Here is a 27446-nt window from a genome sequence, read left to right as displayed (position 1 = left end):
TGTCTACAATGTGACCAGCTTATTAAAGAATGAGAACTGGAGGCAGTCCTCCCACAGGGACACAACAGAACAGGAGCAGAGTCAAAGCCCAGCAGCATCTTCCTCAGTGTGGCATGTCTAGTTTTGCTGGCTAGATTCTCACCCTTCAGTTACATGTTCATGCCTATGCCGCCACTTCTGGGGGCTGTGGGAAGAATAGCGAGAATATTAATGAGTTGTTTGTGCCTTTCCTTTGGCAGTATGAAAAGCTAGCTGTCATAAATACTGTAGGGTCCTCAGTCTATAGCATGCAACAGAATGCATATTCTTGAGTCACTGTCAGAGATTCTGAGTTCATGGGGAGCTCAGGATCTGCCTTTTAAAGAGGCATTCCAGGTATTAATAATTCTGAAGCAAGTAGTCCATGGACCACAGTTTGAGAAACATTGTTGGCAGTGGTGCGCTCGTGTGCAAACTCCAAGTGGTCCCCTTCATCCGTGGTTTACAGATGCTGCTGTTGCTGGCACAAGTCCCAGGAGATCCAGTGTCTCCTTCTTTACTAACAGGGTCTATTACTCACTGGCATAATCTGAGGGACATTCAGGAGTCTTTCTTGACTAAGAAGATCTCCAAGGACCTGCTGCCTCTGGAGCTCTAAAGACTTAGCTTCTCCTGTACTCCTTTTAAATCCTGGACAGCTGCAGAGAACAGCACTTCTGTTGTTTAGTTTTTATTTTTCAAAGGGAAAAAGCCCACTGTGGCATATCTGCAGCAAGCAAAAGTGTAAATATAGCTCCTCTGTCTGCATAGTCCACCCTGACAGAGCCCAGGACTCTCCTCACGGCCCCCACCTTTCTCTGTCCCCAAGGGCTTTACCCAAGATGTACAGACTCTGTAAGAAATGCTTTTAGAGTGTCAAGTTTCTTCTTCTTCAAGACCACTCTATTAACACAATCCCAAAGAAAATCAATGGATTCCTATTTCCCTATCCAATCGTACCATCGGATCCTTTTCAAATTAGCCATGGAATCCATGGGTGAGCTGGTCCACAGGCCTTCACAATGAAATTGACTGCGTATGAAATGGATCTGAAAATTCCATTTATTAAAACACATACATTGTCCATGTGGGATGAAAATGTGCACATCACATTCAGGTTTTCCTGCTTTAACATTTCTGTATTTCTCTCTTTGAAACACACACTCCATAGATCTTATATAGGAAAGATGTGAACAACTTTTGGGCTGCAAAACATTAACGCATATGTAACAATTCACCATTGCCAGGAGCAGCTAGAAGCAAATATTTAGGAAGAAAGATAAAGTATAAAAATTCCTAAAGACAGCATGCTTTATTTTCTCAAAATTCTGTATGTGACTATGAGTGTATGGAGAAATTGTTGTTTGATTTTTAAATTTATTGTTGAATTTGTCCTTGGTAGGCAATCTCCTTCAAATATTATTAGCAAAATCAGGCACAGATCAAAGTATTTATTTGCATCTTCTGATTTAAACAGTATTTGGTTTCAAATTTTTTAAAAATAACAGTTTTTAAACTGGAGTTAATATTGAGGATGATGTAAGATGGTTTTGTTCTTTATAGACTTTGCATTCTAAATATGAAGTTTATTGTTACTACTTATTAGTTAATTCAATGGCAGATTTTCATTACTATCGAATATATTATGTGTAGAAACTAGGGCCTTAAATAATTAAGCTGACTTTTCCTATTGGTTACCCCTAAAGAGAAAACTATGCTGGTGAAAATGATTGTTGAATTTCTAAATAAATTAAGCTCTTTAGAGGCATAAGTAATCAAAAGACTTTTTCCCCTGAATAAGTACAAATACCAATAAGCCAAAACTCATATAAAGATTTTGGTATTATAATTCCATACTGTAAGACATAAAATTATGAAAAAGCCAAAATGATTTCCTTAGAATGCTCCCTAGAAATTGTAATTCCCTCTTAATTACTCCAAAGATCTAGATTTACATGGAAACATAAAGAGTCCTTCTGAGAAAAAGAAATGCTGCAAATAGTGGAAATCATCTGGGCCAAAGAGTGCTTTATTCATTCATGGTTGTTTTCATGTGACCATATATTCAATTCATTTTCTGGCCCATTTAAAAAATGTGATATGTTTTAGCTGATTCCACAGTGTCACTAAGCTAATTGTACAATGCTGTAGTTCAATAAATACTCTGCTAGGTTTTTTTTTTTTTACCCCTAAATCCTCATGGGCATCCTGACTGTAACAAACTCCCCACAATTTGAACAGAAGAACAGAAGCATCTGGTTACAAAAGTGCATTCACACATCTCACAAATGTTTCCGTATCTTCTTCTCCCCAACCCCAGCATAAGCTTTAACTGGATGTATTTATCTTTCACCAGCATGCCCATGAAGGAGCTAAGGAAAACGTTTACCTAGTCTGTTTCAAAATCTGTCCTTGGCATACCAAATCTTTTTCCCTTCCTTTTTCTTGCTTTTCTTTTCAACAGGAGAAAGAGAATAGAGAAGAAAGAGAGGAGAATAACATTAATGGGGAGATAGAGATGGTATTTTGGGATCTGAAAGCAAACAAGATGTAAGAGAGGCCCTCTTTGACTGAAAATGACAAAGAAAAAGGTGATCAAGGCATCCAGGGCTTGCTGTTACTGATGGAGACTACAGCTACAATGAAAAATTACTCTCACTACCGTATCTTGGGGAAGGAGCGCTCTAGTTGCAAGGAAGTTGTAAATAAAGACCCAGAGACTCTAACAAACAAGATGGAGAAGAAAAACAAAGATTCCATTTAAAAGTTGGATAAGCGAAAAACCAAGACCATCTCAGTGGACAAGAGAGCCAGAACTCTTCCTGGTAAGCTGACTGTGGGGACCGCACCTGCTGCCCAGAGGGTGGTAACTTGGGGTCCTTCTACCTGGAGGGCGAGCAGCCGGAGTTCTGAGAATGGTCACTTTCTCTGGGGCTGTGGGTTTATTTCTTCTGATACCTGAACAAAGGAGGCCCATGGTTTTCTTGCTAAGAACACAAAAAATGTTCTTCTAATCTAGAATGTCCATGATTCAGGGAAAGAGGGAACTTGCTCATAATCATGACAAAAGCACTTCCCAACTCATGGCGAATCCTTAACGCTCCTGCTTGGTGACAGCTGTGCTGCCCTGGATCCTGGATAAACCAAAATGCTTTGGACTCTGGAAAACGTATTGAAGAGGCATTTATACCGCTATTAACTAGGAGGTATTTTAGGCGTGGCTAAGGCTCTTAAGTAATCTCAATTTTGAAAATACTGAGATTTTTATTTCCTCCCCAGGGTTTTTCCTTCTCATTTCCTTTCCCTGCTTTAGAGTAAAACAACAAAACTTCTGAATGGATGTAACATAGGGACAGTTTCATGCAGTATTACTCAAAAATTGTCACGAATATATGAAAGCACCAGTCACAACACATGATTTACTTTTACTTGCAGAATCAAAGCTATCATGTACATATGTTAGGAATAGTGAAAAGAGAACACAGACAACCGGCATTTTTTGTCGTTGTTACTATGAGGATACACCACGGGGAACATTTCCCTAAACATTTTGTATGATCATTCTTGGAGTTCAATCTGATAGACAAGTCCAGCCTTATCTCCACACTACTCTAATGGGGACGGGTGGAAGGAGGAGCAGAGGAGAAGGAAACAAGAAAAAGAAAGGCACAATGACTAAACATCAATGCCATTAAACCAAATTGCGGCTACACGGGACAGCTCAGCTTATCAAAGGGTATTCTAAAGACAATATTCATTCCAAAAAGGTCATACTTATCTTACCTCAGTACAGCTGTCTATTTATTGTTATTTTTAAAATATGAAGCAGAAACATGAGGATTTTGGGGGGGATTGGGGGACAGCAGAAAAGAAGTGACACCAATTGTATTTTTATATATTCCCCTCCTCCAGGCAGTTCGGCAGAATCAGATCTCTTAACTCAGGATGTGGATCGGCTTGCATTCTCATAAAAGGGACCAGATCTTTAAACATGCATAGCCTGGAGTTTCCAGGATGGTTCTCATCGCTCTCTTCAAATGCCGTGGACTAGAAAGGTGCCCACTTTGCTAAAAACTCTATATCAATGTCCCAGGAGCCCGGAGGCTCTTCAAGGCTCCTCTTGAAGACTTAAAGGATGACACAGAAAAACTTCTTCTCCCTAAACGGGTTTTCTGAAGCCGGAACAGGGGTCAGGAGGGGGTCTTCCTTGGCATGTGCTTCACAGTAGGCCATCAAATCTGCAGCTGCCTTGGACACCTGGAGAGGGAGACAGAAACAACCAACACTAGAGTCTGACACAGTCAGTCAAGACCCAAGACTTTGGAGCCCAATGTCCTGGCATCAGATCCTTGCTCCATGGCTGTGTGAAAGTGACACAAGATACTCAGCCTCTAAAAGCCTCTGCTTCCTCATCTGCAAAGGTGAAAGTTGATGACACCAACCTCACAGGATTGTTGCCAGCAAGTCTGGGACTAGGGCAAGGCTAGTGAGGCACTTAGGGTGCAAAAGTGAAGGAGGCACTTGCTAGCAGGGGCATGCAGATGTCAACCTGGCACTTGCACAGCCCCGTGAGTGGCTGTCTCATTCTTCTTCTTCTTCTTTTTTTTTTTTTTTTTTTAGATGGAGTCTCGCTCTGTTGCCCAGGATGGAGTGCAGTGGTTCAATCTCAGCTCACTGCAACCTCTGCCTCCTGGGTTCCAGTGATTCTCTTGCCTCAGCCATCCTAGTAGCTGAGACTACAAGTGTGTGCCATGGTGCCTGGCTAATTTTCTGTACTTTTGGTAGAGATGGGGTTTCGCCATGTTGGCCACGCTGGTCTCAGATTCCTGGCCCCAAGGGATTCACCTGCCTTGGCCTCCGAAAGTGCTGGGATTATAGGCATCAGCCACCACGCCCGGCCCTCCTTCACTTTTGTGCCCCAATATCTCATTGTTCCACCCTAGTCCCAGCCCTGGTCACAAGAATTAAATGAAATAATCTGTAGAAATCATGTAGTGTCTGGCACATAGCAAATTTTCCACACAGGCTAGCCATTATCATCATTTTGTACTCATGCTGTGTCTGGTGACGCTGTCATTTCTTTTTCTTTTCTTTTTTTTTTTTTTTTTTTTGAGATGGAGTTTTGCTCTTGTTGCCCAGGCTGGAATGCAATGGTGTGATCTCAGCTCACTGCTGCAACCTCTGCCTCCTGGGTTCAAGTGATTCTTCTGCCTCAGCCTCCTGAGTAGCTGGGATTACAGGTGTGTGCCACCATGCCTAGCTAATTTTTGTATTTTTAGTGGAGACAGAGTTTCACTGCTTGGTCAGGCTGGTCTCAAACTTCTGACCTTGTGAACTGCCCGCTTCAGCCACCCAAAGTGCTGGGATTACAGGTGCGAGCCACCATGCCTGGCCAGATGCTGTCATTTCTTACAACTATTTGTAGCTACTTGTTAGGAGTTCACTATAGTACCTTCCTTTGACTATCTTCACCAGAGGAAATTTTTACTACTTGAGAGGCTGGATTTAGTTTCAGGAAATAAACTAAAAGTCATCTATGGCTACATTTGGGGACTAGGTAAATGATCAACCTGGGGAATGCCATTTGGGGTCAAATTTATTACATTATATAACATATTTCCCTGTGAAAGCAGCACGACTAGACTACTATGAAAGCGTTTCAAGCAACTACTGAAAGGACAATCTAAAGTAAGATTGGGGTGAATTATATTATTAATACAGATAATCACTGCCTCTCCCTACAAGTGGGACATACATGCCCACATGATAACATCAAACTTGCTCAGTGACATGAGCTTGCTCTGGCCAGTGAGACGTAAGCAGAATTCATGTGGGTTGCTTATGGGCAGAAGCTTTAAGAGCCAATGCATAGTTTGCCATGCCCCTTCCTCTCTGCCACTTTGTCCAACTAAAATAATTTATAAGGAATCCTCTTAATTGATGCAGAGGTTTTAACAAATGGCATAGTGGCCACACCCTTGATTTGCTTCTTGTCCCAGGGCTGAGTTGATTAAACCTTTGTTACTCCTGCCTCAGGCTCCTGAGTAGCTGGGCCTACAGGTGCATGCCACCATGACTGGCTGCTTTTTCAAAAATTTTCTTGCGATGTTGCCCAGGCTGGTGGTCTTGAATGCCCGAACTCAAGCCATCCTCCTGCCTCACCTTCTGGGAGTCCTGGGATTACAGGTGTGAGCCACCACACCCGGCCTTTGTTGCTTAAGCCTACTTCAACTTTATGATTTACTGATTGGATAGGAGAATCAGTTTCCTCTTCTAATTCCATAAACCCTTGAGTTTTTGAACTCTCTCTTCCCTTTGCCACAGAGCAGATAGAGGCAACATTCCAGACAGAGGCTGCTCCGTCTGCCAGTGTCCCTGATGAAGCTGACATGAAAGCAACACCACTGTACTACTGTGAAAGCCTTGGCCTGGCAGCTGACTTGTGATTGACATGTGGTAGGAGTGAGAAGTGAGCTTGTGCTGTTACAAACCCCTAAGAATGAAGGGTAGGAGACCTTCTGTTACTACTGTAACATCTACCCGACTCTGATTGACACAAAGAGGTATAGGCATCCCTTCGTGTATTCGTTTCCTCAGGCTGTCTTGAACAAGTCATCACAAACTGGGTGACGTAAAAGAAACTTGTTCTGTTAGAGACTAGCAGTTTGAAATCAAGGCATTGGCATGGTTTGTCCCTTCTGGAGGCTCTGAGCGAGAATCTGCTCCATTCTTCTCTCCTAGTGTCTGGTGGTTGCTGGCAATCTTTGATGTCCCTTGGCTTGTAGACATATCACTCCAATCTCTGTCTCTATTTTCACATGGAATTCTCTCCTGAATGTCTCTGTCTTTATATGGCATTATCTCTGTGTGTCCAAATTTCCCATCTCACCAGTTAGGGTTACCCTAATCCGGTAAGTTTCCTCTTAATTTGACTACATCTACAAATACCCTCTTTCCAAGTAACGTCACAGTCTAAGATTCAGGTGGGCATAAATTTTAGGGGGCACTAGTCAACCCAATACATGATATGTGTGTAAAAATCAGTCTCACTCTTGAATAGACATTACAGTGCTTATAAAAATATTTTTATTGTGTACCTACATTGTTCCAGATATTGAATTAAATTTCTTCTTTTGATCTTCACAATAATCCTGAGGTAAGAATTATTATCCTCTTTTTATAGATGAAAAATTGAGGCCCAGCAGGTTATATAAGTTGTTCAATATCATACAGCAAAGCACACGGCAGAAAAAGAACTTGAACCCTAATGTGTCGCCATTAAGACACAGCCATCTGCATATAAACTACTCCAATGTGGGCCCAGTTCCAAAGGTTGAAATTGAAATTCTTTATGACGTGCTTCCATGACAAAATGAAAGGAAACAGCCTGTTTATGTCTTAGCTCCCCTAAATGAAAACAAAGGACAGACTTTCAGACTGAATTAAGATCACTTTTTTTCTTCGTTCTTTCTTCTCGTCTGAACAATAGTTATTGTTACACCAAACAGGAGCTTAGCTGTGAGGCAGCAGAGACAATCAGTGATCTCTAAAACTTATTTGTTACGAAAAGAACCGGCACCGTTCATTCCTACTCATTAGCAACACTCACAGGCGACTATGTAGCATGAATTTTCAGAAGCTTTTTATGATACAGGAAGTGCTATACTAGGAAAATTTAATAACTTAGAGTTGCTCCTATCTTTATATTTGAACATTTGATTCTGAATGGTTTCCTTCTTAAAATATATTATGTGTTTTATCTTGTTTCCTCAACAAGATTGCAATCTCCTGTGGGCAATGGTCCAACAGAGTGTCAGAATCCCAGCAGTAATTAGAATAATTGTTAATGTTTATCAGCCCTTGCTATGTGTCAGAGCATATGGTATCTTATTTAATCCTTACAACAACATTATGGGGTCGCAAGCTATTATCATTCTCATCTTAAATATGTGAAGTGGAGGCTTCATTAAGTGTTTGCCCCAGGTCCCACAGCTCCTGAGCTACTGAGTTGTGAGTCTCAGTGTCCCTGACTTAATCTTCATGAACATTTCTCTTTTCTAACCTGTGGCTGTCTTCCTTGTCGCTTGCCTTATCATGAGTCACAGCAATAGTGTGCCTAGCAGATCTTCCTGCTTTCTGACAATCCCTGCTAACATTTTACACACAGCTGCTTTTACATTCCTGTGCCTACTTCTTCCATGAACATGTCCCAATAACTCTAGAAGATCTCTCCCTTTCTGTCCTATTGATTCTTCCTCCAAAGATATCTCAAGCTTGGTTCTCTTCCTGTTAGCTCTACTGCAGCTACCCCAGTTCATACTGTGGTCTTCTCTCTCTGCGATTACTAAAATAACTTTGTAAATAAAAAGCAATTAATCTGGATTACCCAAGGGGTCCACAGATAGAATTCAGGGGGTGGTATGTGAACTTCAAATAATAGACACAATTTACATCTTTAATTTTCACTCATCTCAAATGGAAAGTTAGCATTTCCTCTCATTATAAGTATAGACAATACACTGCAGTAGCCCTAGCAGTACATGTGACTTGGTCGCTGACGAAACTAGATACTTTCAATCACATTATATTCATTGCAGACACCTCAACATTGCATTTATGTTCATACACCTTACGATTATAGACCTGTTAGATCTCACATAATCAGTTAACAAAGGAGTACCTATGTACGACTACATCGCATGCATTTTTAAATATTGATATTTTAAATATTTTAATGAATGTTCTTTAAAATCTTTTATAAAAATATTCTAATGACCCTGTCAATATAATTAGTCTCTTTTGTAATTTAAAATTATGATTCTGAGGAGACCATAGTCTTGAGCAGACAGCCAAATGAGCCGATAGCACAAAAATCTTCAATTATCTCAGTTTTAAATGACTTCCTGTGTTCATAACTATATAGGAGTAGTATTCTCCAGACTGTTGCTAGAAAGATATTTTAAAAATATGAATGGATTCCTATCATTTTCTTATTTAAAACCTTGAATAACTTCTCATTGTAATTTGTAGAAAACCAAAACTTCGTAAAACAGCCTGTGGTAGTCCATGTTTTGGGCCAGCCCCTCTATCCAATTTCATGTTGTGGCATTCCTCCCACCCACACATCTCCATTACTTTCCCAAACTCCAAGTTCTTTTTTGCCTCAGAGCGTCACATATTTCGTGCCCTAGAACATCCTACCTCTGTGCAGAACCTTCACGGATCACCTCATTCACAGTGACTTTCCTCATTATTTTCTCTGAGAGTACTTTCTCACATTCTTTTCTTTCACAGAAAATTATACATTGCTATCACAATTTGTGATTATGAACACTGTTTATTTGCTGTTTAACATTTTCTTTCCCTTTAGGCTCTGGGCTTCATGAAGACAGGAAACATACCTGTGTTATTTACCACTGTATAATCAGTGCCTGACACATATTCAACACTCATAGTAACTGCTGAAGGAGTTCTCAAACATAATCTTCCTCAACAGATATTTCATGCAATGAACACTTACTGAGCATCTAATATGCCAGGCGTAGTCTGGATACTGGCAATAATCAGGAAACAAAATAGACAAAGACGCCTATCCCTGCAGAGCTTATGTAGCATTCTATACTTCCAATTCTGACCATGATGGAGTAACGGGAGCCAACTAAACTCTCCTGCCTCAAATTAAAAACTGGGCAGAATATATGAAGAAATAATTTTTAACTATTAGACAGCAGGCAGCACAGAGAAGTGATCCCTAAAAGAAGGAGATAAGATACATTCTACAGTTGCCCCAGCTTACTGCCTGCCACCGCACAGGGATGGAGTGCCCAGACGGAGCTCAGCAATCCCCCTGAGTTGAGGTGAGAACATAGAATTACACTGGGGGAGAGAAAGATCTTGAGGCCTCTGGAGGATTCATCTTGAGTGTTTAGCTGAATACTGATTGGCACATGCATAGGAGAAAACCACTTGAAGCTATGCAAAGAATACCAGGAAGGAGCAAGTAAAACACTCCTGGAGATCACATAGGGCCAGAGTAGAAAGGCTTCCTAGCACACAAGACATTGAGTAGAGTCCTAACAAGGTTATTACTTCATTAGTGGTGCCATGCAGCCCCAGGTTAAATGTTGTGGACCCACCTATCAAAGTTGAAAAGTAAGCCTTGAATAGATAAAAATGTTTTCAAGTAACTTAGCTTTAGCCCAGAATGAAACCTCCAAATATTTAAAGAAACATAAAATTCCAATATGTCACAAGATAAAATATGCAATGTCTAGAATCCAATAAAAAATTGCCAGGCATGCAAATAAGCAGAAAAAAATGTCTCCTGTAATGAAGAGAAAAGTTAGTCCTAAGAAAAAGGATCTAGAATTGACACTGATGATAACATTATATATATAAATATTGTTAAAATAACAATTGTTAATACTGACCACATGATCTGGAAGGTAGAATAAATCAACACATGATAAAAAGACATATGGAAGACATAAAAACGTATCAGTCAAATATGTGGAGATGAAAAAATACAATACTTAATATGAAAAATACAATGAATAGAATTAGCAGATTAACCACTGTAGAGGAAAGATTAGCAAACTTGAAGACAGCAGTAGAAACTATCCAAAATGAAGCACAGAAAGAAAGCAGACTGAAAAAAATGAACAAAACACACTGAGATAGGAGACAACTACACATATAATTGGAGTCCCTAAAGGAGCAGAGAGATATGAGGAGTGAAAGACAAAGAAGAAAAAGTATTTGAAGATATAAGGGCTGAAAATTTTCCAAATTTAATGAAAACTACAAATCCACAGGTTCAAGTAACTCAAGAAACCCCAAATGAAGAAACATAAATCAAACTACACCAGTGCACAGCATAATCAAATTGCTTATATAGTATTGGAGTGGGAGAATGGTGAAAATAGGCAATGAAACATAATGGTTATATAGAGGATGTTGGAAGGCAGTAAGTTTTATAAGAAAATGAAAAAGTAGATCAGGGTAAAGGGGATTGAGAGAGTGTGTTGGTGGCGGTGTGTAAGGGTCTGGGGAACAGGTTGCAGTAGTTAGGCTTAATTAAGAATATAATCAATCTTTGGGTAGAAACTTATAAAATGAAAGGTACAATAAAATAAATGTTGACCCATTGAATTATACTATAAAGAAGCACTCGGAATGCTGTGTTGAGAACAGTACTCTATGGGAGTCAAGTAGAAGCAGAGACCACCCTGGCGGCTACTGCTTTAATCAAAGTGAAAGGCAACAGGGATTCCGAAGAATAGTAGTAGCAGAGATGGTACAAAGTAGTCTAATTTTGGATAAATAGCATTTGAATATAGAATCACCAGGATATTCTAATGGATTAGACACACAGTATGACTTTAAAAAAAGGAAAATTAAGAATAACTCTAAGTGTTTGGACCAAGCAAAGAAAAAATAAACTTGCCATCAGTTGACCTGGGTAGGGCTATGACAGGAGACTTTTGGGGGTGAAGATCAAGAATGCAGTTTTAGACAGATTGAAATTGAAATGTCTATTAGTGAGATGTATGATGCTGGAGTTTGAGACAGATAATTGGGCTAGAACTACAAATTTGGACTTGAGGTCACAGAGATTGTACACAAAGCCTTGGAAACTAACAAAATCACCAAGAAAGTAGAGATGAGCAACAAATGAACCCTAGGACACTTAAATGTAATAAGTTGGAAAGCCTAAGACAAACCAAAGAAGAATTATAAGGAGTAGCCTGTGACAGTGAAGAGTACCAAGAGGCGAATAGAGAAAGTGTTTCAAGTCATAATGAGTCAAATGCTACCATGACACTGAGTAAGATGAAAACTGATAACTATTAGAGTTAGCAGTCTGGAGTCATTGGTGATCTTGATGAGAGAAGCTTCAGTGGAATGGTAGGTGTGAAAGCCTCACTGGAATGGGTTTAAGAGTAAATAGGCCTTCTTCTCCTTCTTCTTCCTGAACAATACAATCTTAAAGCTATTAGGTGGGACCAAGCAAGTTTGGCTTCTGCACTAGGTCAGGGACTCATGGTGGGATGTCAGAGCTGAAGTAGGATAAGAAGAGCATTTATGCAGGGCCCAGTCTGTTAAGGAGTGTAGAAGACTGAATGATGTGCAAGGCATCCACATGGAGATAGGAGGCCATGAAGTGGAAGCTTGGTTCCCTACAAAAGAGTGACCAAACAAGGATAAGGGATGCTAGGTATCTCACTGCATGTAAAGGGAGTTACAAATACAGAAAGCAGAAAACTGGAATGAACCCTGCAGTGTAGGACAGGAATTGGTGGTGTTGGTGTGAACTTATGGTTACATATACAGATACATACAGGTATAGAAAGAAATATAAATGGAGGGGTGGGGGGGAGAGGGAGAGAGAGAGAGATTGAGAGAGAGAGAGAGAGAGAGAGAGAGAGAGAGACTGTATGACTGTATTCTCTGGCTCTATCCACTGACTGAGAAGTCCTGGGAGGCAGCAACACTTCAGCAGTGAGCACATTTGGCATCTAGATCTTGGTATCTAAATACCATTCTCAAAGGAACCAGGAACCAGCACTCTTCAGAGAAAAGGATGATTCCAGGACTGGGGCAGGGGAGCCTAGAACATCTTCTAGAACATCTTCCTATGCCAAAAACTAAGAAAATACTCAAAGCATGATGGAGGCATGTGAAAAGGACACAGTAACCACTTTCAATCTGTGTCAATTGAAACATCAAAATACATGATGATAGTAGCAGACTGTAAACCTCTAATAAAAGAGGAAATTCCTTCCCAAATTCCAAATACTTTTTAACTACAAAAAGAAAACAAGTAGCTTTGTGTGGAGAAATCTGGAAAAAACCACATTAGTCAGGTAATGAAAGTTAACATTACGCATCAGTGGCAATTTGAGATAATGTCCCACCAATAGAATGCAATGAAATGAATACTCCATTAGTTCTATGATATTAATGCCAAAGTTTTGTTACCTGAATTTAATTATAGATAATTATCTGACAAACCCAAACTGAATGACATTCTAAAAAATAAATGGCATATAATCTCCAAAAATGTCAAGGTCATGGAGGTCAAGGAAGTCTAAAGAACTGTGACAGACAGGACAATGAAATGCAACACATGATTCTGAACTGGATCCTTGCTAAAAGGGACGTTACTGAGACGATTTGCATACTTATATGGGATCTCAGGATTAGATGGGAGTAATAAATCAATATTAATTTCCTGATTCTGATCGTTGTATTATGAATATGTAGAAGAATATCCTTACTTGTAGAAAATGCACATTACAGTACTCAGAGGTGACAGGACATCTTTGGCAACTTATTGTCAACTGGGTCAGGAGAAAACAAAATTCTCTGCACAATACTTATAACTCTTCTGTAACTTTGAGATTACTTCCAGAATAAAAATGACTTTGCAAAAGAAAAGGAAAAGAGAAATTAAAGATGGTGGATATAGATAATTTTTTTGGCATTATACTGCAAAAAAAAAAAGGTCAACAAAAAAGGCAGTTGCTGGAAAGGGAGGTGGAAGGATCAAGGAAAAAAACAAATTTTATTTAAGATGGAGAAATAATACTATGTATGATAATGGATATGAGGTAGAGAATCAAAAACTGATGATGCAGGATAGGCAGGAGGTGGAAGAATAAACTGCTGGAACAGTGTTCTTGGTTTAGGGGATGGGATCTACTGGACAGGTGAAGGACTTCACTTTTGATCACAGCAAGGATCTCCGCAGATTAGCAATTGCTGAAACTTTGCTATTCAGCATCCTCACCAAACCAGGCTGGAACTGAGAGCCAGGAAGTAAGGGGAGGGGGGTCTCTAGACAGCTTCAATAAAGACTACTGGACTATGATTTTAGGCTTCAAAAAACCAGGAGAATTACTCTTGGAAGACTGCTTGACAGTGGCAACAGGAAGCAATTGTCAGTAAGGATAAAAACCAGATCCCCAAATTTAAACGGAAGGTAGAGACAGAATCCATCTTCATCACATCTGAAATTGAGATACATCTTAAAACTGATGTTGCAAAATGCTTGCAAGCCACCAGGCAAAGAAATAAGCACAGACAGGTTGTCATTGACTATACACATGGGAAATTGCCTGTGCATTAAGTGTATCAGTCAAAAATTACATCTTCAGTTGGGCTTCCTGCATTAATGGAGCCATCTAAGGTTGACTTTAATTTGTTGCTTAAAAGGATTTCAAAGATTACACTGGATGGAGCCTTGAAATGAGAAGTGTATACAGAAAAACAATCAAACTATTTCCTCTTACTTTATACTCACACTACTCTACTCTGCTGCTTTTCTGATACTAGATGTGGGGGTTTCCCCATACGAAGCAATTCTCTGTCCCACCTGGGCATCCTACAATTTAATTCAAATCCAACACTATCTATGTGGAGATAGAAACAGATCCCACAGGTTAAGAGCTTAGTCTAACAAGACTGTCCCCCATTTCAAATGCCAATAACAAGTAGTAGGCCCCCAGGTTACTCAAAACTTCTGTCTGACTTGGCTACAAATCAGAGGCTCCCATGACTACCTCTTCAGGTCAGATAATTTGCTAGAGCAGCTTACAGAACCCAAGTAAACAGGTTACTTACTATTTCCAACTTATTGCAAAGGATATTTTAAAGGATATAAATGAAGAACTGGAGAAATAGATATATAGAGTGAGGTTTCGAAGGGTCCCGAGTGCAGGAGCTTGTATCCCCCTGGAGTTGGGGTACACCACTCTCCCAGCATGTTCACCAACCTGGAAACTCTCTGTACTCTGGTTTATTTTTTACTTTTAAGAGACAGGGTCTCCCTCTGTTGCCTAGGCTGGAGTGCAGTGGCATGAACATAGCTTACCGCAGCCTCAAACTCCTGGGATCAAGTGATCCTCCTGTCTTGGCCTCCCAATTAGCTAAGATTACAGGTGCACACTACCATGCCCAGCTAATTTTTAAATTTTTTTGTAGAGATGGGGCCTCAGTTTGTTGCTCAGGCAGGCCTCAAATGCCTGGCTTCAAGTTATCATCCTGCCTCAGCCTCTCAAAGTGCTGGGGTTATAGGTGTGAGCCACTGTGTGTGGCTCCGAACACTGTTTTTTTGGGATTTTTATGGAGGGTTTGTCATGTAGTCATGACCGATTATTAGCTCATCTAGAAGCTCACGAAGAATCACCTCACGGGAACAAAATATGCTCTTATTACCCAAGAAATGACATAGGTCTTAGAGATCAGGGTCAAAGACCATATATAAGAACAAAAGATGGTCTTAGCACTGTTATTTACAAAGGTTTTGGGAGCTCTCTCAGGAACTGGGGGCAGAGATTAATGCATATATATCTCTTACTACTTCACAGCACGTTATTATAACACAGCATATACAGGCCTGGAAATGTGGGCAAGGCAAAAGAAACTGCCTAATCGCTGGGAAGAGATCACAAAATTTTCAAACAAGGTTGGTCTGACATTTATCTAGAAAGATCTTTTACCAGTTCAAAAGCTATTTGCTACTTTATTTATTTATTCATTTTTAGTAGAGACAGGGTTTCGCCATGTTGGCCAGGCTGCTCTCGAACTCCTGATCTCAGGGGATCTGCCTGCCTCAGCCTCCCAAATTGCTGGGATTGCAGGCATGAGCCACCCTACCCGGCCAATTGGCAACTTTAAAGAAAGGCTTTATTTTTCTTCGAATAATTAATGTGTAATTCAAGTGAGGAAAGTCAAAGCCTATGTTAAGCAGTGTAAATGCATAAGAAAATCAAGTATTCTTTCATGTGTCTTGAAACTATACTGAAAATATGAAAGGTGCTATGGAGAACAAGATCAGTAATGTAGGGAATGAAAAGCAGAAGTTATCATGATGCCTGCATGACCATGCTGACTGCAGCACTATGATATCTGTGTCACCACAATGACTGCATCACCATGATGTCTGTATCACTATGATGGCATGGAATCACCATGTCTGCAACACCTTCATGCCCTACACATCACCATGATGGCCTGCATCACTGTGATGCCTGTATCACTGCCAGTGGCCAAAGGTGAGTCTAAAGGATTTTTCCACTATGATTGTGAAGAGTGCTCACAATCAAACTTTGATTATAACACTAGAGAAACTATAATTGTATGAACAAATGTCTACTGTTTTTGTATTTATAAAATCACGTGTGACTCTTCTAAGTTGTTTTCTTCCTGCTCCTTCAAGGTGATGTTAACTGAAAGTACTTATTGATAGGATTTTTTTTAAAGGACGTAAATAATTTTCAAAGCAGTCATCAAGCAAAATACATTATATTTATTTCTTTAATGAAAGAAGAAAGACATTCAATACTAGCATCCAAGGTAGTTATATTTTTAAGTAGGGAGACTTTATCTGGTATAAAAAGTAGGCTATTGAGAAAAATTCAGTTCCCAGAGTTTTCAAATTACAAAGGTTGTATAGTACTACTTCTATTGCTGTTAGGTGTGATGTATAAGGCTAAATATGTACTTGGTAATTAATATTTGTTGAACTTTAAAAAATTGTATCAATCATCATAACGATGAAGTTTTACACTTCATTATTAATGTATGCCTTACTTCAACTTTAAATTTGTTTGTTTCATTTTCAGCAAATTAAATGAATTAGCCCTGGGCATCTTTGAACACAGCCCTTTCCTCTATTTAGTCCTTTGATATACTTTACTGATTTTATCATCTTTGATAATACTCTCAGTTGGCCTAGAAGGAGGATTGTATTTCATTTTTCCTAACGAAATTGAACACAAGCATTTTAGGGAAGTGATGTTAAAGCTCTCAGTTCAAATGCTGGAAAAATACTTAAAATGTCCCAAACCTAGAATATATGTCCTCTCTCTAGTTCCAAGCATGGTGTCTAACTGGACCATTTCTCACTACAGGGTTCCATGAAGTTCAATTTCCATCTATTATTAGAGTCAATCATCATAAAGATGACTTAATCACTAGAAATGTCCATATTTGGCTTACTAATTTATACATATTTGTCCCCATTATGAAAGTCAGTCTGTTCTTTTTATGTTAAAGTGTTTTAAATAGAAGGCACACTAAAAATGCTAGATACTTATGAGGATACAATGATATGAAACAATTCACCTTTCTTTACTATTACCAATTCCATCCTTTTAAATAATATTAAATTTGAATTCTCCCTGTGACCACAGTTTTATTTGTCCAGTTACATTCATGCTTGGAATCTCCAAGTCCATAAATGTAATTGGGAATGTCATGGGGAATACAGTTCCTGATGTTTTGTTATATGACACTCAAGATACAAACTTAAAGCTGTCTACTAAAAAAAGTGTTTACAAAATGCTTTTGCACCCCAGAACCTTGAAATATGCAAAGAAGTAGACAGTTGTGGTCTTTGACAATGACTATGTAGTCTAGGTGGAAAAATTTATTTGATGAAGATGAAACTAATTAGTAAATTGATTAGTAGCTATGGTCAGTATAGAAAAAGAGATTCATGAACAAGTAGGAACTTGAGCTGACCCCTAAAGGCAGGATAAGATTTGCAGAGGCAAAGAAATAAGGGGGAGGGTATTCTCAATGAGAAACCCAGAATAACCAGAGAGGTGACACTTTGCATAGCACAGTTTTAGGTCAGTAAGGAGAATCACTTGGAAAGGTGTGTTGGGAGTATATGGGAGAAATGACACATTTTTCTGTGGGGTCAATTTATGGTGCAGCCAATCACTTAAGAGGCAGTCATTTTACCCATGCTCCTGGTTTTGCATCTTATATCTTTTGCTCTTATATCTACATTATTTTTCATAGTACTAATAGCAACTCCTGCCAAAGAGCATCTTTCCAGCTTACAATGATTCCCATTTCCATTCTCATTCCTCCACATGGTCAGGTTAATTCCTAGGGGCTCTGTCTGTGTAATGGAGTTCAATTCTAATGTCAGGTGATTGCAGCTGGAGACAGCTCATTCTTGCTGGAACAGAGATGGCACTCTAGGACTATGTGCTATGGAGGCTGAAAAGGATTGAATCAAGCCATCTCTTTTTTCATGGAGCTAGAACTGTGAGTTGTGATCCTGGGAACCACGGGCAGCCATCTTGTGCCTGCCATACAGACCAGGCAGCTAAAAAAATCCCTTCTTCCCAGGAAAAGGAAGAGGCGGACACAGAGAGAGAAGCAGAGACAGGTGATGCAGCACTGGCAGTTCCCAATAGCCTTCCAGTTCCCACTTCTACTGCCTATCCAGCCACATTTCTGCTCTTGGATTGAGACATCCTGTATCTTTTATAATCAGTACCTCTTTCTGCTTCAGCTAGCTTGGTTTAGATTCCTATTATTAGAAACTCAAAGAGACCTAATACAATGATGAATAAAGAGATTTGCCAAAGCCCTGTGGTCCTTGACTTTTGTGCATGCTCTCTCCTCTTGTGCTCTAAGGACCAGGCTTCTTTCATTTTGTCTTTGGTCAGTGTTAGTGTGAGTCTATTGCTGTTTCATTCATCCAGGTGTCGCAGTGCACAGCCCCTCTCACCTCCTTCCCCCAACTCTCTTCCCATTTTCCTTTTATTTCTCTTCACCCTCTGTCCTTGAATGAAATGTTAACAAAGAAATAGAAAAAGGCTGGGAATACAATTTATATATGCCTGAGGCTTTTGAGAAGATAATGGGTTCATTAGCCCAAATCTCCCAGGGTCCGTGATGTAAAAGGATAGAAAGGCTTAAAAACAAACATGTTATTCATGTGACTATGTTATTCATAGAGTAGGGCTACTTTACCCAGTGGAAATTATTCTGGGGACCACATGAGGGATGAGGCCATCGCCGGCTTAAGGGACCCTCAACAACTCTAATGTCACCTGTGTCCCCAAACCCTCTTCTTAAGAGTCCTATTCTTTGCCACCTCAGTTGCAGTAGGTTCTGCTAGATGTATGCAAAGTCATTGCTATCCTTTATAGCTTGAAGAGGTCACTACTGTCACTGGAAAATCACAAGCCTGGGATCTTCAGAGAGAAGCCCCTTCCTGCTGACAAGATCGTGCATGGAAAGTAGGTGGAGAAGCCTGAATGCTCAAAAGCCTTGAGGGGACTTCTAAAGACAGATAACCAAGCCCTAAACCAGCTAGCTGACAACCATGTCAACACAGTCGACGTTTTATCCAACCTCTAAACTAAAAATAATCTGTCACTTCACCACAGCAAGGCTGCCTGGCTCTGAGGTGCAGAACAAATGCTGAAATACAGAATGATGCTGTATTTCTAACAATGTAAGGTCCAATGACGTCAAGCGGGATTCAGAGATTTGAATGTGAAGATCACCCAGGAAGGCAATTACTTGCACTCGGTTTATCAGGTTCATGCTTTGTTTCTTTTTTAGTAGTGATTTATTTGTGTCTCTTCAAAGGGCAATCGGAGTGTGGTGTTGGCTTTTTTCTGACGACACTTGGTAACTGCTTCTTGGACATCTTGTTTGCCTCAATAATAGGTCTTGTTCAAATTTTTTGTAGCCCCCAACTAGGTTGGGATCGTTGCAAGCAAGAATCATGTTTTGGCTATCTCCATTTCTTTAGAACCTAACAAGCCCTGGAAATTTAGAAAACTCTAAGTATTATTGTTATATATTATTATATATATTAATAATATATTATATTATTATTTATATACTTTATTATTATATAAATAAATAAATGAACAACAACTGAACAAACAGCAAAAATCCAACCTTAGGATGAGTGTCTACGAAAACTTTTTCAAGGACCTAATAATTTGATCTGAATCTTCAATGAGTCAATGCAGTTAAGTGTTAAGTACTATTTACATGTTAGTTAAGTGCTAAGTAAGATAAATAAAGCAGTAAGGGAGGGGGCAAAGGAGATTGGATGTTCTAGACATTTAAGATTCCCATCAAAAGAATTAAAAGTGGTTCTATACGACATGCAGAAAAGACAGCAGGAATGAAGCTGAAGAGATGACAGGGCCAGAGGAACTCTGTACACACTGCTAAAGAGTCTGCATTTTATTTTACTGGTGATGGGGAATCATGAGCTGATTTTCTGTGAAGAAAGATGTAATTAGATTTTCTTTTAGAACATTATATTTGGCAGCAGTATGGAAGGTAATTGATGGCAGGGGATGGAGATGTGTTGAGATGGAATTACGGAGCCCCTTGCAGTCATTAATTCAGGTGAGGGATGATATGGTCTAACCTATTTCCAAAAAGCTCTATTTCTATTCTCTTTCTTCTGCTGTCAGTTTTCATCACCCATTATAACGTCACATCCTCCTTCAGGAAGAATAACTGGGGATGCTGAGTAGTAACAGAAAACATCAACCACAGTAGAGCTTCACAAACTTTTATCATAGTTAGACCACTTCAAAAGTCAAAGTGGTATTTTCCAGAAGGCCCATGGGCAGAACCTCCTCTCCCTCAAAAAGAACGGAATGACCTTTTCTGATTTGATAATCCATGGGCCACCTCACTTCTCTCAGCAGGTATTGTGCCTATCTGTCACTTTGTGCTTTTTCAGCAATAGAGTAAAAAAAGAAGCAGCAAGAAAAGTGGAGAAGAGGAAGGTGGCAAAGGAGCAAGGTAAGGCCCCTTTCTTGATCTCAGTCATGAATAAAAAAGAATAATTAAGGCTGCTGAGAGAAGAGCAGGACCTGATTAAATCCTGTGGTCCGTTACTAGGTATCAAATTTCACTAAAGAGATTTAGGATAAATGGAAAAATGTCCATGGGTATTTGCTCATCTTATTTGTGGAGGAAGAAGAGCTCTCTCTCTATGCTCTAGCACATACCTGATGTGACTTAGCACAAGCAAACTCCTTCCCACAGGACAGTGGTTCTCAACCTTGGCTATACATCGAAATTAACTGAAAAATCCTTTAAAAAAATACTGATGCCTGAATCATACCCCAAGAGATTCTAATTTAATTGGTTTGGGTGTGGTTCGGTAATTGGTCCTTTTATAGAGCTCTCTGGGTGTTGGGAACACACAGATGAGCTGAGAACCACTGCTGTAGAGCAGGGGTCAGCAAACGTTCAGTAAAGCACCAGAGAGTAAATATTTTATCTTTGTGGGCTGTATGTTCTCTACTACAACCACTCTACTTTGCTGTTTTACAGTGAAAGCAGTCACAGACCATATGTAAATGAGTTTGTTCCAATAAAACTTTATTTATAAACATAGGCAGTGGGCTGGATTTGGCCCATGAACTATAGTTTATTAACCCTGTCACACTCCAAAGCACGGCTGGATTGCCCAGGTATTGAATTAGGTAGGGAGAAAATAGGAAAAATATTCTAGTTTTTAAAAGGCATTTGGAAGAATGTTGTAATTTAACTTTAGTACAATGAGATGTATTTCTGAGTTGCATTTCATAGAATTCTTGGGTAAGGCATTTTATTTCTGGGGCAATAAAGTTTCGATGGTTAACAAAAATTCACTCTGCCACCCTGCCATTGCTATCTATTAATAATGACAACATACTAGGCAACTTTTCATCTGAAATCTACGAACAAAGTGTCTGAATTTAAAGTCTTGGTTCAAGATGAATTTAGTCCTAACTTAAGGCAAATCTGTCAGGTTAGGTCTGGGAAGGGAGAGGAAAAAAAGAAACATGTAGGCTATGAATGTTCATTAAGCCTCTTTGTTGTCTGACTTCTTAGGAAGACTAGGTGTGACTTTCATGTTTTGCAGAAAAAAATTTTAATAAAGAAGAAAAAATTTGTAACATGCAAGGATAACTAGAAGGGTTAGACACAAAGGATAGACATTTAGCCTTAGAACCTGAACCAGGACAGAAACAATTAAAAACCAAATGAGAAACAGGTTTACATCAGGACAGGGAGGTAAACAGGTGCACTGATACATTTTATGCATTCTCTAATTTCTCTCAGTAGAATTTAACCATGAGCCTGTTTTGCTTTTTTGTTGTGTTGCATTGTTCATTTTTAATTCTACATGGGAAAGAGGTTGTAATTTATTCTATTATTTTATGCTGGAGAAGACAAAGACACATTAGAAATGAACTTCTGCCTAATCTTTAAGATGCTTTCCTGTGATTACTGGTTTTATCCCTCTCTAGGAAAGAGCAGTCACATGACAGATGACTGAAAGTCACACTCCTTAGAGTCAGGCTAGATGAAGTGTGGGGTTAGGTTGTGCTCACCTTTATCCTGTCGATGTTGGCTTCCATCTTAAGCTGCTCTACCAGCTTCCTGGCCTGTGCTATGCTGGCGGTGTTGTTGCTGGCCATCGGAGTGTTTGACAGGTCTTTCAGAAACACTAGAAAAAAAGAAAAAAGATGATTGTATCAGAGAATTCACAAGCCAGCAAATGTGCAAGTTCATCGCAACTAGAGGATCTCAAAGCAGTGGACGTAGGCAGGCCCGGCTTCTCCAGCCCTCTCCATCCTCAGTTGGTTTTACATCTGATTGGTAGGCAGACCAGAGGATGAGGTTTGATTTTCCAGTTCTTCCTACTTCCCCATCCCTTCTTCAAAGAAAAAAAAAACAACATCAAAGAATTTTACCAAGTTATGTAGAATAAGACATATTGCCACATTAAGAAAGCAAGATATTCAAGTTATTTTAATTCATAAGTTCAAAATGGTAAGGGTGACAGTGTGCATTATCATTGTTGCTGCTGCTTGCTGGGTGTTACTATTGTCAGAAACTATGGTAAGTGCCCTCAGAGGAGGAATGAAAGATTGGCAGAGGGGACGATGGTAAATTATAAGCTCCTTCAGCACTAATGTCACTGCTTTAAATGTTCTCCCAATGGGCTCAAACCCCATCCTTCTGGTCAACTATAACCACCTCAGTGTATTATACTACAGAGACACTATAGTGGGAGGCTTGGTTTTTCAGTGTCACTTAATCCAGTATTGTAAATAGCCATTCCTCCCCATTCTATTTGAAGTTAAGGTTTGAGTCAGAACTGTCTACTTTACTCATAATTCCTCAGGGACACATCCTCATGCCAAGTGGGAAGGATTGCCATGCCTAAATTGTTAAATATGTCAATGAGTTCACCAGTGTTAAAGTATAACAAACTTATTAACTTATTTCTTTTATAAAACTGGAACATAAACATTTTGAGAGTAGAGTTCCTGGCTGGGCATGGTGGCCCATGCCTGTAATCCCAGCACTCTGAAAGGTCAAGGTGGGAGGATCCCTTGAGGCCAGGAGTTTGAGAGTAGAGTTCTGTTTCCAGGCAGATTGTGAGATGGTTTCTTTGTCTCTGCCATACCTCTTTCTCTGTGTGGCTTCCCACCCTCTTCAAATCGTATCCCATGTTCATTTCTCTTCTAATCCTTTCTTGACACAACATTTCACTTCATAATTGTTGTTCATCTTGGAAAATATCTTATTCTCAATGCCCATTTCCTCAATATACTGAACAAGTCTTAATTCATGTCAAGGCGTCATATGCAATTTTAGGACCATCTGTGTAAACATGCTCCTTGAGATCACTGATATTCAATAGTAAAGCAATACCTAAGCGCTTGGATTTGACTAGAGTACATGACCCAAGAAACAGAAACATTAAACACTGCCTCAGTCAATACTAATGGAATCTCGTTCTGAAGATATTATATTAAAAAATAATGACTTCTGCTAGCTTTGGGCAATCTTTTTACCAAAGAATGAAGTAAGATCAGATCTTAAAAAAAAAGAGAACACACAGAAAATCTGGAAAATAAAGAATAACCCATAACAAATTCTGTACATAGATTTTTTTTTCATCTACCAACTGAAATCAATAGATAATTCTTGTCTTAATGACCAAAAAGCAAAAGTCTATACATGATCTCTTTTGGTACTTATTTCTTGATATCTAGTTCTTTAAGACAAAAGAAGAAATTACGTATAACTCTCTGTAAACATACAAGTCCCATCACAGAGAATGTTACTTTATAAAGAATACTACAGAATAAGCCACCCAACAGCATTTACAAAATAAATTGGAAGATAATTAATTGTTCCCTCAATTTATTTTCAAAGAGTTTGGAGACAATAAAATGGGAGGGAAGATTGAAGGAATTTCTGAAGTCACAGAGATCTCTGAACACTTTTTATACATTTGGAGATCAAAGGAGGAAGAATAAACAAAAGAATAAAAGGAGACTTTAACAACTATTATTTCATAGGCACGGTTAGGATCCAATCACCATAGCCTCCCAGGGAAATTATATGCCCCACAATTAAACAAACATCTAACAGCCTAGGAAGACTTTACAGGGCCAAGAGTATTGACTTATTCAGTAGGGTGGCCTAACTCTTCCATTCATCCAATGTTGGAAGTAGCCACAATCTACAAGCCCCTGGATGCTGTTCAGTGAAGCTAACGTTTCTGCCAAACTGGAATTCATTCATCACATTAGCATGCAGACTATCACAGAATTACCAAATTCTTATTGGGAGATTTAAGATTCTGGCCAGTTACTCTTCTGCCCTGAATCTACACCAGAGTACAGGGTCACCTGTGGCAGAGATCACAACTTGCCTTCTAATACCTCTTTTTTTCTTCACTAGTAACAATACGTTTTTTCTTCTTAGTGGAGACCACAAGAACCCTGAATTTTAGCTAGGTATTTTTTGCTAAAAGATACTCTCCAAGCCTCCCTTGCAGCTAGGTATAGTTACATGACTAAGTTTTGGCCAATGAGATTTAAGCAGAAATATTCTTGAAGGGAGGAGGTATATGCCTTGTCTCTCCTTCCTTCTGCTACTGGCCTGGGAGGCATCTGCATTGATCACAGAAGTCCATCTTGAACCTCTAGAATGACTGCTACACTAGGGTGAATAGGAAGGATCTGGGTCCTTACTGACTTTGTGGCCCCACCATGCCAACTGTGAGATGGCTACCTTTGATATGAAAGAGAAATAAGTGGTATCTTATTGATACCACCATTATTAAGGGATTCTCTGTCATTAGCCAACAGGCCTGGTACTAACTGAGCATAAATGACTCATTATTGTCAATCAAGCATCAAGGAAAGTCTGTCCCTCAAGGCCTTTTCATGCTCCCTGGGAAAATCTGTGCGTGGCCTGAGGAGGCTGCGATAGAGAATATATTGGTTCCATTGCTAATGTAACATATTACTACAAGTTTAGAGGCTTAAACAATAGAAATGTATTATATTTCTGGAGAGCATTAGTCTGAAATGGGTCTCACTGGGCTAAAATCAAGGCATAATCAGGGCTGTGTTCCTTTTTGAGGCTCTGAGAGTCCACTTGCTTTTATTTTCTAGCTTCTGGAGGCTGTCGGCATTTCTTGGCTCTTGGCCCTTTCCTCCGTCATTAAAGCTGGCAAAGGAGTTCTCCTCATATCACATCACTCTGATCTCCTCCGAAGTCACATCTCTCTCTGACTCTGACTTTTCTTCTGCCCACCTCTTCCACTTTTAAGGACCGTTATAACTACATTGTGCCTACCCAGATAATCTAGGATAATCTCCCTGTTTTTAGGTCAACTGATTAACCACCTTAATTCCATCTGCAACTTTAATTCTTCTTTGCTATGTAACGTAATGTAATGTAAATGTAATGTAATGTAATATATTTCTAGGTTCTGGGGATTGGGACATGAACATCTTCGGGGGATTGTTATTCTGCCTATCATGGAAGAAGGACTCTGTATATGCAAGGAAGGGAAGTAGGGAGGTGGGAATTTGAGATGGGGAAAGAAGAAGGATGGAGCAGAAGTCTAGAAATGCAGGAGAGAAAACCACATTTGAAACGGACTAAAGAGAAAAAGGAAACCTAGGCTTTGATTTGTGCTCCTAGTTTTAGGCAGCCACATGCTGAACGTTCTTGTTTTACTGTATGAACCAGGCAGAATCGAGGGCCACTTGTAGAATCAATTAGTGCATTTCCCCCCTTTTCACATCCAGCTGATTTCCCGTAAAAGCAATGAAAAAATCCCCTCCTGAAGACTGAAAGAATTGTAAAGTACTAGGCCAGTGTTCCAAAGAAGTGTTTATTTCCCTAAAAGGTGATAGAGCCATTTGGGTGAAGGGTGAGATTCATGGAAAATGGATACTGGATCTGTTTTGGGTTTAGAGTCACTTAGTGGGGGATCTCCACAGGCCAGAAGCTAAAATAGGAGCAAAAGAAGGACACCAGAGAGCAGGATCAACTGGTGAAGAAGTAGGACTGGAGGAGACACAATGGCAGCGAGTGTTGATGAAGGGAAGAGAGGAGGATGACCGCAGTTGCAAACACTGGGGTGGAGCTGGAGCAGTGTGAGGAGACTGAATTAAGCCATGTGCACCCCTCTCTAAAACTGTAAACATTTTGATGCTTCATTCCTTTCTACCCAATGGTTTTTTATTCTTTGTGATCAGCCTTTTCCTTTTTCTTTCTCTTTTAAATGGACCGCAATATAGAATGCACATCCATATATTCATTTGAATTTGCTGAATTACCTGATATGTTCTTAATATATTCTCTTCCTTCCACTTTCTCGAAACATCAGACAACATCTGAATATTAGTTGTTAGTTGCTTTTGATTAACCCACATCTAGTTTTCAGTCCATGAGCATGGCCCACAATAGACAATCTTCCCTACCGCTACTGTGAATCACCAAATTCCAATTTTGAATACTATGTTGCTAGATCTTTTAAGAACAGATCACAATTTTCTGAAGTTCATTTCCTTATAGACTTTTTGCTCATGTTGCGACTTTTGCAGAATATGAGGGTCAAGCAAACTAAATACTACACCCCAAAATGTTAAATGCATGGTATCCTAGAAGCAAGTGGCTTTGTATGTGTTATAAAAGACAACATACGTGCATCCATGCTTTCTAACTATTTCCTGAAACACCAAGTGATGTATCCCTGTTCCTGGTTTATTTAAATTTGTTCAAACCTTATAAAGCTGACTATTGCAAACAAAACAAAGAATCTTAAAAAAAAAAAAAAAAAAAAGATAAAGCAATATGAGAGGAAGAGGAGAAAACCCATTCCAATTTTTAAGTGTGTAAATAAGAAAAAGTTTGTCTTCTAAGTTTGAGATATTTGGACCCTGCGTCACACACACACACACACACACACCTCCATCTATGCTAAAAGAAGATATCTACACTGATTTTCTTTTTTTTTAATTGTGATAAAATACACAACATAAAATTTACTATCTTAGCCATTTTCAAGCATATAGCTCTGTGGTATTAAATACATGTATATTGTTGTGAAATCATCACCACCATCCATCTCCAGAATTCTTTTATCTTGCAAAACTGAAACTCTATACCCGTCAAACAATAACTTCTAATTCCCTTCTCCCCGCAACCCTTGGCAGCCACCATTTCTACTTCCTGTCTCTATAAATTTGACTACTTTAGGTATCTCATAGAAGTGGAATTGTATAATATTCATCTTCTTGTGACTGGCTTATTTCACTCAGCATAATGTC

At 39.4% G+C, this 27446-nt stretch overlaps 1 protein-coding gene across 2 annotated transcripts in view; it reads right to left on the bottom strand.

The window, feature by feature from the left end:
• Positions 1-1062: 1062 nt before the first annotated feature.
• Positions 1063-27446, bottom strand: part of GNG2 (G protein subunit gamma 2) — a 111142-nt gene continuing 84758 nt past the window's right edge. For both annotated transcript variants that reach the window (XM_032251061.1, XM_032251062.1), the window contains 2 exons: positions 22191-22306; positions 1063-4275 (listed from right to left, as the gene is read on the bottom strand). In XM_032251061.1, coding sequence (XP_032106952.1) covers positions 4147-4275; positions 22191-22277 — 216 coding nt within the window. In that variant the 5' untranslated portion in view covers positions 22278-22306 and the 3' untranslated portion in view covers positions 1063-4146. The remainder of the gene's footprint in view (positions 4276-22190; positions 22307-27446) is intronic.

Source organism: Sapajus apella, unplaced genomic scaffold, assembly GCF_009761245.1.
Source record: "Sapajus apella isolate SASKATOON/1434 unplaced genomic scaffold, GSC_monkey_1.0 scaffold74, whole genome shotgun sequence".
NCBI lineage: Eukaryota > Metazoa > Chordata > Mammalia > Primates > Cebidae > Sapajus > Sapajus apella.
This window is presented reverse-complemented; position numbering and strand designations above follow the sequence as displayed.